Source organism: Stegostoma tigrinum, chromosome 6, assembly GCF_030684315.1.
Source record: "Stegostoma tigrinum isolate sSteTig4 chromosome 6, sSteTig4.hap1, whole genome shotgun sequence".
NCBI classification, from domain to species: domain Eukaryota; kingdom Metazoa; phylum Chordata; class Chondrichthyes; order Orectolobiformes; family Stegostomatidae; genus Stegostoma; species Stegostoma tigrinum.
The window spans coordinates 65,102,345-65,118,932 of NC_081359.1; the positions used below are offsets into that span (position 1 = coordinate 65,102,345).

Genomic DNA, 16,588 nt, shown 5'->3' on the forward strand with positions numbered 1-16,588 from the left:
ATTCTCTGCTGAATTTACTTAGATATTCCCTTTGTAAAAAAAAAGTGTATACCAAAATTTACTTCATAGGCTTTTGTAAAAGAATTTTCAATTGCAATAGAGCTTCCTCTAGATTGCTATTTTATGTGTGAGGCAGTATACTCCCAAATAATTATCAAAAATCTATCCCAATTCATTTTCCTTTCCATCTTTGCCAATGAATAGTCCACATATATTAATTGTTATGGTCAATATTTCAACATTCAACATTTACAAAATAGTACCAGTAAAATATGAAAGGTATTAATAAAAAAAAGTATGTGAACTAATAATCCATTAGTGCTTAGTTTATGCATTGCACATTGGAGTGGAGATTTGAACTTGCATTAGTCAGTCAGCTAATCTTATTGGTGTCTGATCTGATACTGCACTACAGAACTGCTTGGAGTGTGGCAGAATTTCAAATCCACTTGATTAATTGATGTGAACAGCATCAATTTTCCAATTAACACTGAATATTATTTGAAATATACACGATGTATGTAAATTTACATAAATTATGTGCTGCTAAGCAATTATTGTGTAGCAAATACCGACATAAACATTTGTGACCACAAGATGGCAGAGTGCATCATATTTTGAATGTTGTTTAATTTGTTCCTTCCAGCGGTGTTCGGCAACTTCTGTGTCAAATTTTACTCATAAAACATGGTGACACTGAATAAGACTTAAGACTTTTACCGAATTGAGGTAAGCATTCTCACCCAGATGTGGGTGGAGAAATATACTGTCATAAAGGCATTTATAACTTTAAAAATACTCTAAAGGTTGTGCAGGGCCATAGAGGACTGGGGGTATATATGCATAAATCATTGAAGGTCAGAAGTGATATGACACCAGGTTATAGTCCCACAGGTTTAGTTGAAAACACAACCTTTCGGCGCCTCAGTCCGTTTTCAGTTGTTAGTGAGCGAGGTGGTATCAGACACAGAATTTATAAGTAAAAGATCAAATTTTACTTATAAATTCTGTGTCTGATACTACCTCTCTCACTTACCACCTGAAGGAGGAGTGAGGGTCTGAAAGCTTGTGTTTTCAAATAAACCTGTTGGACTATAACCTGATCTCGTATGATTTCTGACCTTGTCCACCCCAGTCCAGCACCAGCATCTCCACACTAAGTCATTGAAGGTGGATAGATCAGGGAACCACAAAAACAGTATTCTGGGCCATTCTAAGATAACAAAGTGTGAAGCTGGATGAACACAGCAGGCCAAGCAGCATCTTAGGAGCACAAAAGCTGATGTTTCGGGCCTAGACCCTTCATGAGAATTTTGGGTTCATAGAGTACATAGGCAATGAGGTTATAGTATAAGATATGAGTTTGACCTGAGCTGAAGTATTTTGTATACTTCAGGGCATTTGGATGCTTTGGAGAGAGTGCGGAAGAGTTTATAAGAAAAATTACCGGAATAAGAAACTTCATTTCTGAAGACAGACTGGTGAAGTTGGGCTTTCCTTCTTGGAGAGGAGAAGGCAAAGAAGAAACTTATCAGAAGTTTTGTTCCCCTTATCTAAGGAAAGATGTACTGGTATTGGAGGCAGAGATAATGGGAACTGCAGATGCTGGAGAATTCCAAGATGGAAATCCTTTCTTACCTCAGAATAAACATAATGAGCCTTCTCTAAACTGCCTCCAATACTAGGATGATAAAATGTGAGGCTGGATGAACACAGCAGGCCAAGCAGCATCTCAGGAGCACAAAAGCTGACGTTTCGGGCCTAGACCCTTCATCAGAGAGGGGGATGGGGAGAGGGAACTGGAATAAATAGGGAGAGAGGGGGAGGCGGACCGAAGATGGAGAGAAAAGAAGATAGGTGGAGAGAGTATAGGTGGGGAGGTACGGAGGGGATAGGTCAGTCCAGGGAAGACGGACAGGTCAAGGAGGTGGGATGAGGTTAGTAGGTAGATGGGGGTGCGGCTTGGGGTGGGAGGAAGGGATGGGTGAGAGGAAGAACCGGTTAGGGAGGCAGAGACAGGTTGGACTGGCTTTGGGATGCAGTGGGTGGGGGGGAAGAGCTGGGCTGGTTGTGTGGTGCAGTGGGGGGAGGGGACGAACTGGGCTGGTTTAGGGATGCTGTAGGGGAAGGGGAGATTTTGAATCTGGTGAAGTCCACATTGATACCATTAGGCTGCAGGGTTCCCAGGCGGAATATGAGTTGCTGTTCCTGCAACCTTCGGGTGGCATCATTGTGGCACTGCAGGAGGCCCATGATGGACATGTCATCTAGAGAATGGGAGGGGGAGTGGACATGGTTTGCGACTGGGAGGTGCAGTTGTTTGTTGCGAACTGAGCGGAGGTGTTCTGCAAAGCGGTCTCCAAGCCTCCGCTTGGTTTCCCCAATGTAGAGGAAGCCACACTGGGTACAGTGGATGCAGTATACCACATTGGCAGATGTGCAGGTGAACCTCTGCTTAATGTGGAATGTCATCTTGGGGCCTGGGATAGGGGTGAGGGAGGAGGTGTGGAGACAAGTGTAGCATTTCCTGCGGTTGCAGGGGAAGGTGCCGGGTGTGGTGGGGTTGGAGGGCAGTGTGGAGCGAACAAGGGAGTCACGGAGAGAGTGGTCTCTCCGGAAAGCAGACAGGGGTGGGGACGGAAAAATGTCTTGGGTGGTGGGGTCAGATTGTAAATGGCGTAAGTGTCGGAGGATGATGCGTTGTATCCGGAGGTTGGTAGGGTGGTGTGTGAGAACGAAGGGGATCCTCTTAGGGCGGTTGTGGCGGGGGCGGGGTGTGAGGGATGTGTTGCGGGAAATACGGGAGACGCGGTCAAGAGCGTTCTCGATCACTGTGGAGGGAAAGTTGCGGTCCTTGAAGAACTTGGACATCTGGGATGTGTGGGAGTGGAATGTCTTATCGTGGGAGCAGATGCGGCGGAGGCGGAGGAATTGGGAATAGGGGATGGAATTTTTGCAGGAGGGTGGGTGGGAGGAGGTGTATTCTAGGTAGCTGTGGGAGTCGGTGGGCTTGAAATGGACATCAGTTACAAGCTGGTTGCCTGAGATGAAGACTGAGAGGTCCAGGAAGGTGAGGGATGTGCTGGAGATGGCCCAGGTGAACTGAAGGTTGGGGTGGAAGGTGTTAGTGAAGTGGATGAACTGTTCGAGCTCCTCTGGGGAGCAAGTGGCGGCGCCGATCCAGTCATCAATGTACGGAGGAAGAGGTGGGGTTTGGGGCCTGTGTAGGTGCGGAAGAGGGACTGTTCCACGTAACCTACAAAGAGGGAGTTCCACTTCCTACAGACTAAGGGGGTGGCCATGGGCACCCGCATGGGCCCTAGCTATGCCTGCCTCCTTGTTCGCTCCACACTGCCCTCCAACCCCACCACACCCGGCACCTTCCCCTCCAACCGCAGGAAATGCTACACTTGTCCCCACACCTCCTCCCTCACCCCTATCCCAGGCCCCAAGATGACTTTCCACATTAAGCAGAGGTTCACCTGCACATCTGCCAATGTGGTATACTGCATCCACTGTACCCAGTGTGGCTTCCTCTACATTGGGGAAACCAAGCGGAGGCTTGGAGACCGCTTTGCAGAACACCTCCGCTCAGTTCGCAACAAACAACTGCACCTCCCAGTCGCAAACCATTTCCACTCCCCCTCCCATTCTCTAAATGACATGTCCATCATGGGCCTCCTGCACTGCCACAATGATGCCACCCGAAGGTTGCAGGAACAGCAACGCATATTCTGCTTGGGAACCCTGCAGCCCAGTGGTATCAATGTGGACTTCACCAGTTTCAAAATCTCCCCTTCCCCATCAGCATCCCTAAACCAGCCCAGTTCGTCCCCTCCCCCCACTGCACCACACAACCAGCCCAGCTCTTCCCCCCCACCCACTGCATCCCAAAACCAGTCCAACCTGTCTCTGCCTCCCTAACCGGTTCTTCCTCTCACCCATCCCTTCCTCCCACCCCAAGCCGCACCCCCATCTACCTACTAACCTCATCCCACCTCCTTGACCTGTCCGTCTTCCCTGGACTGACCTATCCCCTCCGTACCTCCCCACCTATACTCTCTCCACCTATCTTCTTTTCTCTCCATCTTCGGTCCGCCTCCCCCTCTCTCCCTATTTATTCCAGTTCCCTCTCCCCATCCCCCTCTCTGATGAAGGGTCTAGGCCCGAAACGTCAGCTTTTGTGCTCCTGAGATGCTGCTTGGCCTGCTGTGTTCATCCAGCCTCACATTTTATCATCCTAGTATTGGAGGCAGTTTAGAGAAGGCTCATTATGTTTATCCTGAGGTAGGAAAGGATTTCCTTATGAGGTGAGGTTGTGTGGTTTGGGTCTATACTCATTGGAATTTTGGAGAATGAGAGGAGACCTTATGAAAAATTGGGGAAATAATGGTATGTGACTTTCCTAGCAATCGAACTACAGGCCAGTGTTCTGGGCGCAGGAATTCGAATCTCACAATGGCAGATGACGACATTTGAATTCTCCAAATTAGTGATGCCCAAATTTTGTGCACCTATGTGAAGAACACAAAAAAGGTAAAATTCTTAGGGAGCTAACGGGGTAGACGTACACAGGCTGTTTCTCTTTGTGGGTTAGTCAAGGACCAGAGGGCATAATGTCAGAATAATGGGTTGCACATTTAAGGTAGGGATGAGGAGAATTTCTTTTCCTTCAGAGGGTCGTGAATCTGTGGATTTTTTTTACACAGAGGAATGTAGAAGCTGAGTGACTAAGTATATTCAAAGCTGAGATAGACAGATTTTTAATCAGTAGGGAGTCAAGGATTATGGGGTGAAGGCAGAAAGGTGGAGTTGAGGGTTATCAGATCAGCCAGGTTATCAGTGAATGGTGCAGTGAATTTGATGGGCCAAATGGTGTGCTTTTATTCCTATATCTGATGGTTTTACGTTTTCAAAATCATAAGGCATCTGAACAGAAACTGTTGTCACCTTGTGAAAGCATTGAGGATGAAAAGCCCAGATTTATAGTAAAATTTGCTAACCAAGACAATTGGCATCTGAAAAAACATTGGTCCATACTGCTAGTTTGGGTCCAGAATGCACTGCATGGAAGCATGGTGGGAGCAGATTCAGTCAAGGCATTTAAGAAGACATTAGTTAATTACTTGAATAGAAACAATGTGCAGGATTACAGGGGAAAAGCAGGCACTGCTTGGCCAGAGAATGGCACTAGATCATAATGCTCATTCAGAGAGGTGGTAGTGACAAGTCGAGCCAAATTGTCTCCTGCTACGCTATAAAAGTTCCATGATTTGGAAATAAAAATCTTTTGTCAATTATTTAGCTCAAAGTTGCTACTGTTAGGTCATAAAAGCTTTGCATCAGTTCAGTTTTGAGTCAAAGATGCACTGAGGGTTTCACACAATAGTGTTTTCAAATTCAAATCATATTTCAGCCTTGTTTACAGCCCCCTGTTGTGACCCAATAAACACTCAGCATGGTGTTGGACTGTTAAAAATGCTTTTGTTTCAGACTGTTCTCCCAAAGATATAATTCCTGTATCAAAAATGGAAGTGGAGTGAAATTGTTGCTGTATGCTTTCCACCATCAGTGGGCTCATCTAATGATTAATTTCAAACATGCGTGTACAAGATACAGCACTCCCACTGTGGTTGACATGGTGGAATTTGACTGAGCTTAACAACTTAAATTAAGGCTTCCTTGCTTTTCAAGGGCAGGCTGCTTGTGTGCTGGGAAAAATATCCCCAATGTTTATAACTGGAGTTTCATTGTCAGCCTATTTATATCCAATTGACCAAACTTTATGCAAAGTCCAATGAAGGAACAGTTTTGCAAACCATTGCAAAAATGTGACAGTTTAATAAGGGACCCAATAAATGCACAATATAGCCAATCCAAGCTTAGTAACCCAGGGGTTAAACTGACCTGATCTTTGCCAGCAGCACAATATGTGCCATAGCAAGTTGCCAACCAACTTGAGCCATGGCTGGAGGCACTGTTGTGCATCCGAGAGGCAGAGGACGATATTGATGGCACATCCAGAGAACTAGCCACACAGCAGATTAGAAGTGTACCGGCAAACAGGGAATAGGTGAATGCCAGGCAGTCTCAGAAAACCAGGCAAATAGTGCTGGAGGCCCTCTGTGCCTTTCATTCTTGCTAATTAGTATTCCATTTTGGAAATTGGTGAGTGTAATGGATCATCAGGGTAGTACAGCCAGAGCCAGGCCCATGACACGATGAGAAGGGAGAATGGAAGAACAGTAACGATAAGGGGAATTCCACAGTCAAGGATCAGACAGATATTTCTGAGGCAATAAACATGATTTCAGGATGGTGGGCTGTCTCACCTAGTGGCAGGCTGAAGGGTGGCATAGAATGGCTATAGGACATTCTTCTGTGAAGGTGGATCAGTCAGAGGTCATGGCCATGTTGATACCAATGCCGTAGGAAGGAAGAGGGATGAGGTCCTGAAGGTATATCTGGGGGCTAGGAAGGAATGAAAAAAGCAGGACCTGAACAGCAGTAATTTCAGGATTACTCCCACTACCTTGTGCTCATGAGCATAAGAACAGGAGGACTGATACCGGTATAGGATGGAAGGCATCAGATTTCTGAGGAATTGGGACCATTTCTGTGACAAGTGGGACCTGTATAAGTCGGAAGGTTTACACCTTAATTGGGCTGGAACTGAGATCCTCACATGGAGATTTGCTGGTGCTGTCAGGATGAATTTAAACTAGATTGCCAGAGGATGGGAATCTAACGGGTAACATGAATTAGAAGGAAGCAAAGTTGGAAACATTAAGTCAAAAAGATGCTAGGGAGAGGAGGAGACAGACAAAAGAAAGATGAGTATTGGGTATTCTTTGAAAGTAGAATGATGTCACAAAGTTAAGGGCAAGCTACCTGAAAGCATGCAGCATTCGTAACAATGGAGGCATACAAAAGGCACAAACAGCGATGCATTGGTCTGATCCAATTGCCATTGTTGAAATCTGGCTGCATGGTGACCAGGAAAGGTGATGAAGTTGTGGGTATGTCATGTGTCTGGTAATCTAGAAATCCAGACTAATGTTCTGAGGACATGGATTCATATCCTACCGTAGCCATAGTCATACAGAAAAGAAACAGACCCTTCATCCAACCAGTCCATGTCGAGCACACTTACAAACTAAACTGTTCCCACCTGTCTACTCCTGGCCCATATCCCTCCGAACCTTTCCTATTCATTCACTTACCCAAATGTCTTTTAAATGTTGTAACCTTAGCCACATCCACCACTTCCTTCAGGAGTTTCTGTCTTTATAAAATGTTTCTCCTCTCGCCTTAAAAATGTGCCCTCAACTCTTGAAATCCCCCATCCAAGGGGAAAAAAAACAACTACCATTAACTCTACCTCTATCTCTCATTATTTATAAGCTTCTAACAGGCTGCCTGTCAACCCCCTAAACTCTAGTGAAAAAAGTCCCAGCTTACCCAGCCTTCCTTTATAACTCAAACCTTCCATATCCAGCAACATCCTGGTAAATCTCTTCTGAACATTCTCCAGCTTAATAATATTCTTCCTATAATTGGACAATCAGAACTGGAAACAGAATTCCAGATGAGCCCTCACCGATGTCCTGTACAAACTCAGCGTGATTCCCCAACTCCTAGACTCAAAGGACTGAACAATGAAGGCAAGCATGCCAAACGCTTTTTTACCACCCAGTCTATGTGATATAAAGGAAGAATGTGTGGCATCTGTTTAACTCTAGCCCAACTCTATCACATCTGATTGGGTGCAACAGATCAATATTAGATCAGCTATGGTTGTATTGAATAGCAGAACAGGCTCAATGAGCTGAATGGTCTACTCTGAGTCACGCACTCCTAATCCTTCATTGTGCCTGTCTTCTTTACACTGATGTGTTTACACTGAAGAACAATGCCCTGATATTCAGATGGCCTGATGGTTGTTTCTGAAGTGTAAATGGGAATATCACGTGGGAATCCCCATTGGAGCAGAATTCAAAGGAATTGCCCAGGAAGTTGAAAATTCTCCTGGGCAATTCCTCTAGGTCCAAAAATGCCCAAAATAATCCATTGAAACCAGAGAATTCTGAGAGTCTTGCTGAAATTATAGTCACCTGGGAAAAGATACAGTCTTGGATAACATGTCTAACTCATGACTATCTAATAAACTGAACCAAAACTTACATTGTACACACTTACACCACCCCCAAACCCCTTACACCTCCTCTCCACCTTTCCTCTCTGCATGACCCTGAACTCCTCCCTCCCCACCAGGTCCTGACCACCACCATTGGACCTGACACTCCCCCTTCTATGCCTGGGAGCCAACTAATCCTCTGCCACCTGATGTTCCTGTTTGCTTTTCGATCTAATGTCCTCCGGTCCTGATGACCTGCTTCCCCTGCTCTGGATCCGACCATCCTCACATGATACCCAAAATGCCTCACATTTCCTATTCTAGATTCAACCATCCTCCTACCCCAACTCAAGACTCAACTAAACCCTTACTTCCCCTGCTTTAGACCCAACCACCCCTAATGCTGCAGATAGGATGTAACAGATAAGTAGAGTGCTGGGGGCCAGGGGGGCCATTTGGGCATAAGGCCAAGGTGAAAGGTGGCAAAAGACCAGGTAAGTGTTTCATTATTTAGGGTAGGTTGAGAAAGATGGTGGAAACTTAAGATGGTGGTGAGGGAAGGTGCCTATCTGGTTGGGTGGGGTTGTGGAGTGGGGGTGTTAGTATGGCAGCAGAGGTAATGGAGTTTGCTTCTGGGCATGGGAGGATAGAGGGATGGGTGTAGAGTTAGATCAGGTCTGGCAGAGAGGAAGTGGGGTCATGGGTCCTGGAGGAGGTGGTGCCAGATTGGGTCCAGAGCGAAACAAGGGGAAAGCCTGTCTCCTCACGAATGAAAGGTGTCTGAGTTCAGAGCAGTGGTAGAGCAGTCAATCTGGGATCATCAGATTATGGTCTGGAGGGTCTAAGTGGTCTTTGAGAGTTGTCTTGATGGGGGTGGGGGTGAGGTAAATATGCGGTCAGTTTAATAGTTACACAGGAGTTAGACTGTGTAGTTAATGGCTTATTGTTCCTGAGTAAATACTTAGTTAATTTAATCAGGTCTTTCTGCATTGTCAAATTTAATTAGAGACTTCTGGAGGACTCCAGGTGTAGATAAATTGATCTACAGTATCTTCAATTTCCTGGGAAATCACTTCAGAGTCTGCTACACAAGGGATTCCTCAGGGTCCCTATGCACAGGTTCCATCTACACCAGAATAATGACTATCTGGTCAACTAAAAATCCAAAACATGATCTATCATGTCAGGTATCATTCTGGGATCTGAATGTTCAGGTATACCATCAGCAATGATCGTAACACTTGTCAAGTGCCTTCAGCATCATGTATGTTATACTAAGATCATCTCTCATTCTTCTAAAATCAGAGAGTATAGGCCTTATGATTCAACATTTCCTCACAAGATACCTCCATCCTAGGATTCAATCCAGTGAACCTCCTCTGTACCGCTTTCACTTCAAGTATATCTCTCCTTAAGCATGGAGATAAAAACTGTACTCATTACTCCAAAGGCAGTCTCCACAATGTTCTGTCCAATTGTAGCAAGCTCTTTGACTTTTTCCAACCATTCTATTTCAATAAATACTGACATTCCAATCACTTTCCTAATTAATTGTTGCTGTAGAATAGTAGTAGCAGCAAATGCATGGAAACACCAGCACCTGAAAGTTCCTCTTCATACCAAACGGCATCCTGATTTACAAATTATATTTTCATTTCTTTACAGTCACCTGATCAAAATCATAGAGCTCCCTTGCTAACAGAACTGCAAAACAATGCCACATAGACCTGCAACACTTCAAGAAAGCAGCTCTCTATTACCTTCTCAAGGGTAATTAGGAATGAGCATTAAATGCTGACGTAGCCAACGATGTCCACATCAAAGAAAGAATATTAAAAAGAAATACATGCTTACATTTTGTGATTAATATGTAAGGACACTCAAATCGTCTGGGCTGAAGTGTTCTGCAGTGTCTTTCTATTTAAATAAAATTCTGTTTTCCTATGCTTGTCAAAGTGGACAACCTCACATTTTCTCACACTATACTCCACTTGCTAATCCTTTGCTCACTCACTTAATCTAACAATTCCTGTTGTAGAGTTTCTTTTTGTGTCCTCCTCACAAATTGCTTCCAACTAGAAAGTTCTGAGGAAGGGTCACCGGACCCAAAATGTTAACTTTGTTTTTCCCTTCAGACATGCTACCAGACCTGCTGAGCTTTTCCAGCAACTTTGTTTTTGTTCTTGATTCACAGCATCCGCAGTTCTTTTGGTTTTTAGTCAACAAGTGTTGATCTGTCAAGAAGTTTTGACCTGTCAAAAGTGTCATAATGTGTATTTATGAATGAAATGCTTCTCTCATGCGGTGTAGTCTATAATATAAAAATGTAATTAATAGAACCATGGATTGAATCATATAGAGATCTGAACACGATGGGCTTTGTTGAGATATGTGATAAAATTGGCCAACAAGTGCAGTTGGGCCCATCCTGACTTTGACAGAAACTCACACCATCTTTTAAGCTTTTCATAAGTGGTGTACGAGATTCTCACTAGACAGCGGCGAGATGAGTGGAAATGAAAACACAATAAACACCATGTTTACAGCCTGACTTACCTCACTAATATTCAGTCTCCTATTTTACTAAACTCTCCAGACAAACTCGAAGTAAGGAAATCTCAAAGGAAATCAGCGTGTGCACCTGGCAGATTCAGCTCACCATTTACTTCAACATTTACTTCAATTTACTCAAACTGGGCACCAACATATCAGGACATGCTCCATGGGCACCAGCCACATGCATTCCATGCCCATGGACATTGAGATCTCACAGGTGCCTGTCTGTAAGACCATTTTTGGCATATCTCTGATCCACTTACAGGATACCTCAGCACGTGACGCTGCACTGGTAACTATCCGTGACAATGCTATCGCAAGGACACTCTTGGGTTCACATATCCAGTTGATGGATCTGCCTGCATCTGTAGGCTCTTCACTTGCTTTCATACGTTCATTCACTCTGAGCCTACCTGAATGCCCCTGTCTTGCATTATCCTTTTGCAGTTTTCCACCTTAGCCAGAGATTCCAGGCTTATCTTGCCCCACCTTTAATGCAGGCACAAAGCCAGGAAGCCAGTCATAGTGCCAGCAGATGTCACTCACAGTTAAGGGGTTTCAAACATTTGTCCGGGGTTTAGGAACTGTTAGTCAATGGCACCCTCTGAAACCAGTCTAGGTCCTGCATTATGCGATCAAGGCCAGGACTGTTTCCTCATAAGGGGAGAGGTGCAGTACGACAGGCAACATGCAACCTATCGTGAATCCTTCTGATCTATCGTAGGCTGTTTTCATCAGGGAATGACAGAGAGGCAGGTTACTACCAGAGATGAAAGTGTGTGGCACAGTTATTATTGTTGGTACAGGTTGGGAAGTGGCTTGAGTGAGTGGGTAAGCAGCACAGAGGGCATGCGGGATTAGGGATGTAGGGGTCAAGATGGGTGAGTGTGAGTGGGCAACAGGCAGGCAACAGTAACAAGTAGTGGAGTATGAAGGTGGGTACAGTAGCACAAGTAGATTGGCTGTGAGATATCAGAGAGAAGATGGTGACAGAGTGAAGAAGGAGAATCTTCTTCCTATAAGACTAGGTATTCTTCCCGATGGCAGAGGCTGCAATACCCAGGTGACAATTTCCGATCAGGGTGGCACAATCTTGTGTCATGGCCTCTGCTGCTGGTACTAGAGGATGTAGAAGCTTGTGTTAGCACCACCCCAGTCAGCATGACCTCTAAGTCTCTGCCTGTGAAACAGGGCGATGGTTTCCCCCGTTTGCCATGTCTGAGGCAAATGTCAGGAATTGTGCAGGGCAGCTCTAGACTGATGGTGCTTGTCCGCGTGCAAAACATGCTTTTAAAGATGGCATATACCATGTTGGATACACCAACTCTTTTCCGAATATTTAGGGTGAGTATGACTTCTTTAATAAATAAGACCATGAAACTTGAGAGATAAAAAAAAGAGGATCGAGGGATAACTGTTAAATTTTAAAAGCAGAAATAAAGTAGTGATTGTTGAATTTCCTAGCTTGATGGATGCCTTAAATCAACAGGAGAAACATAGGCAGGAAACTTTCTCCTACATCACAAAAAGCATGAAAGAAACTATGTCAGATAACAAGGTGTAGAGCTGGATGAACATAACAGGCCATGCAGCATCAGAGGAGCAGAAAGGCTGATGGTTCTGGTTTGGACCCTTCAGAAAGAAACTATCCAAGTAGCTTAACTGGAGGTAAGCTCTGTGACAACGATACTGTGGCTTCCATCATATATAATAAGCAAATCACATTGATACTAATGTGCTTGTTGTAAACGGCAGGGCACGTGTTTTGAAGAATACAGCAGTCCTTCTCAACCTCCTCACTACTATTTATCCTGAAACAAACTTCACTGAAGAAGCTAGTTAACTGATCTTTTGCTCATTGCTATTTGTGGACACTTAATGTATTCAAATTGACTGTTACATTTCTTATTATAACCGTCACAACAATTTGAAATGATTTGGAATGTTCTGAAGCCATGGAAAACTTGTTATGAATGTAAGTAATTTGTTTTGCTTACTGAAACCTGTAATCTAATATTACATCATTATATAATGGAATCAAATGTATTCTTTCTGTCCGTAGTTGACTCTAATTATTTCCCTGATCAGGCTTTGCTGGAATGCATGGTGATCATAAACAAATACAGTAAAACATTTGTAAATATGCAGCAGTTATTTTAAAACTTCATTTCTGTTTTAAGTTTGCAGTTGTGGGGAGTTGAATAAAGTGGATGGAACAGCTATGCCCCATTGTGAGCAGAAGGAGAATAGCCAGCATGTAAGTGCAATATTACAGCATAACAAATGAAACTGGTTGGGATGTTCATGTTACATTCACACTGAATAACTATATAAATGTAGAAATCCGAGACATAAGCACATTGTTCAAACAATAAAACAATTCTAAAAATTATTTTTGATGTGGATTTATTTGCATTCCCTTTTTCCTCCAGAATTATCAATCACCACCACTGCTGCTGGAAATGCCACTCTGACCAGCTAGCGCAAGATGTACATAATATAGTCAATAAGTGCGCAATGGCTTCCTATATAATTGATAACGTTGAAATTTTCTTTTCACAAGGCCAGGAAAGAAATCAGTCAGCATTAGACTGTTTCTTGCCATTAACCCAGCTCAGACCTGTGTGCTGCCTGCATATATAGAAATCAAGCAGCTCTCAAACGTAGATTCTTCCACAAAATTTCGACCCACATTGAACAGCCACATAATATGTCCACATGACTATTGTGATGAAAGGGATGTGATTATATATGTTATGGAAATCAGAAAGCTTTTGGGTTCAGTTTGACAGGGACCTGTCAGGACCTTTCCTAGGATAAACAGATTGTTCAGAGCTGTTATGGGAATGAGTTACCTCAGGGTAAGAGTTTACATGTGAAACTTCCAGACCAGGAATATTTGGTTAGGAATCTGCTGATTAACAAGACACTGGGAAAGTCTGAGATCTCAGTTGTGTGAGTATTTCAGAGAAAAGGCCTTGCATCTCACAGGCCTGAAACTGTGAAGAAACAGTTAAGTCAAAACTAATATAAGATAACAAGGTGTAGAGCTGGATGAACACTGCAGGCCAAGCAGCATCAGAGGTGCAGGAAGGCTGATGTCTTGGGCCTAGGCCCTTCTTCAGAAAGAAAGGTTTTCTGAAGAAGTGTCTAGGCCCAAAACATCAGCTTTCCTGCTCCTTTGATGCTGCTGGGCCTGCAGTGTTCATCCAGCTCTACACCTTGTTATCTCAGATTCTCCAGCATCTGCAAGTCAAAACTACTATCTCAAGTCAAAACTAATAATCTGATAGGAAAGGCATTTCTGAAGGCTTTTGAATAACTCTAAATTGATGGTGTCAGTGAGTAGATGGAATTTTGTTTTGGTGCATTTCAAACTGTAAAGTTTAAACAGCTTGGCATGCTTTACTTTGTTTTAACTCCTTTTAGGCAACAAACTTCTATTCATAAAACCAAATCTGCAGCCTTATGTGATTAATGGTTCAGTGGAAGTCTGCCATATTATAATAAATATGGTCAATCAAGCCAGATTTTATTCTGCGATCTGACTTGTCCCGTGGTAACCTCTGCTGGGGTCATAACAGTGTTCCTGTAGAATTTAGTATATGACTTGAATTTTTGAGTCTCTTGCCCCATCAGAAATATCACATATGGTGTATATGATTACAAAACAACAATGTACATTTGATTTGTAGGATTGTCATAGATATTGGGGGAGGTGATGGCCTACTGGTTTTATTGCTGGACTGTTAATCCAGAGACCCAGAAAATGTTTGGGGGATCTAGGTTCAAATCCCACCATGGGAGATGGTAGAATTTGAATTCAATTTTAAAAAATATCTGGAATTAAGAATCTAATGATGACCATGAATCAATTGTCAAATAAAACCCATCTGGTGTACTAATGTTCTTGAGGGAAGAAAACTGCCATTCTTACCTGGTCTGGCCTACATGTAACTCAAAGGCCACAGCAATGTGGTTGACTCTTAACTGCTGTCCGGGCAATTAGGGATTCGCAATAAATGCTGCCTAGCCAGTGATGCCCTCATCCCATGAACAAATAAAAAAAATTCCTGGCTAAGTCAGTACTGCAAATGATCGTTAGGATTGTCCCTGGGAAGAAAATAAATGATAGAGGCATGATTTATGTTCCAGATGGAAGGATGCCCACTGGATTTGATTGCTTCAACTGTGGTGGCTTCAGTTAAAAAGAACAGAATGGTTGCTTGGTGATATATTGGAAAATTATCACACAAGGAATTTACTCTGGCATTCAGGAGGACAGAAATTATAAAAACATGGGAGACAAATGTAGTTTTCATGAGAAACACACAGATGCAACCATAACATAATACAGGGACCACTTCAATGAGTAAAAGCAACCTTCCAGAAATTTCTTTCACTTTGGATTGACTGATTGCTCATCATACGTCTGCAAGCTGAAATTTCCAGCCAAGAACACAAACTTTACTTCAAAAGATAAAAATTCTGTTCCTACCTATTTCTTCGCCAAGGGAGGAATTCAATATTGAACCAGCAGAGGTGACTACAGCACAATTTCTGTACGACTGTGTGTTAGTCCTGATCTTGTTCAGTGGTATTTTAGGAAAGTGTTTTTTCCATCTAGCTGTAGAAAATGGAGCCTCCTTCCCATCTAAGGTTCTTACTTTGATTTTATCTTTTAGCTCACAGAGAAGCTTTTCTCCAATCATCTTTTCCATGCCACTCCTCCTTTGAAACTGGACACCATGTCTGTTTTCATTCATATAGTCTTTCATAGCTTTCTGTAAGCGAGGATTTAGCATCCCAGAAGAAACATTTCCTCTCCACAGACTGGCAAGCACCGAACTGGATTTGGAAAACTCCAAGTCCTCTAGGTCTAAGGAATCTAGATTTTCAAGGAATGGGTCTACTTGATAGTTTGGTTGTTTCTTATTTTTCATTATCCTTTGGTGATGTTTAGATTTACTATCTTGAGTAATCGTTTCCTCATAAGTATTGCCATCTTTAGCAATTTTAACTATCGTATCTATTAGCTTGTGTTGAATTTGCTGCTCGCTGGCAATCTTCATCTTCTTCATTCTTATCTTGACTTGAAGTTCACCACTATCTTCCTCTTGGGTCCATTTTAGATTTCCATCATTCCAAGAATCTAAATGCAATGAATGCACAGAATCTTCATCATTCTCAAAGAAAAGGCTATTTTCTCTTTGACTTGCTGAGACCTTTGGATTTGGGAAAGCCCCCATAAAGACTCTCTTTTTACCCTGTACGGGGAAGAGCCTTCTCGTCTCAGTGAATGTGAAAGAGCTGGCCGGACGCTCATCTGTTTTGAAGTCTGTGAAATATGTAAACAGCAGCAAGAAGACGAGTGCCCATGCCAGTATCCCAATCAGCACTAGCTGCTTCCACTGCTTGGTCTTGGCTTTCATTGTCCAAACTGCACCAAACTCCTCTTGGATTCAGCACAGCTGGAGTGTGAAAAAGCCAGCTAAAAAACAATAAAATAAAGGACAGATTTGATTAACAGAGAAGCATCACAGTGAGAAAAGTAAAAAAAAGTTAACAAAATCAAAAAAAACTTATTTTAAAGAAGGAATTTCTGGTAACACCATTCTTTTAAAAGGACACTGCCACCATTTCTCAGAAGAGGAGCAAAATACTTGAGCATCTTTGTTGTTACATGACATCACAAAAAAGGGGCAAAAGACATAGCATTACAATGACGCATTGGCACATATACTTGCCAAAGTCTTTGCAATAGATATTGTACATTTTAAAAAAAGCATGATTAACTAATTTTTTTTCATATAATACCTTTGTGGGATGGGGAACAACATGCTCCTATGTGGCACTTTTGGCAGTATGTATGTGACCATGGATAATTAACACTGA

General features: G+C 43.1%; 1 protein-coding gene across 4 annotated transcripts in view; it reads right to left on the reverse strand.

Moving 5' to 3' along the window:
- Positions 1–16,588, reverse strand: part of LOC125453645 (beta-galactoside alpha-2,6-sialyltransferase 2-like) — an 88,831-nt gene that overhangs the window by 28,065 nt on the left and 44,178 nt on the right. For 3 of the 4 annotated variants that reach the window (XM_048533466.2, XM_048533465.2, XM_048533468.2), the window contains one exon: positions 15,192–16,184. In XM_048533466.2, coding sequence (XP_048389423.1) covers positions 15,192–16,125 — 934 coding nt within the window. In that variant the 5' untranslated portion in view covers positions 16,126–16,184. The remainder of the gene's footprint in view (positions 1–15,191; positions 16,185–16,588) is intronic. The other variant, XM_048533469.2, reaches the window with a different exon arrangement.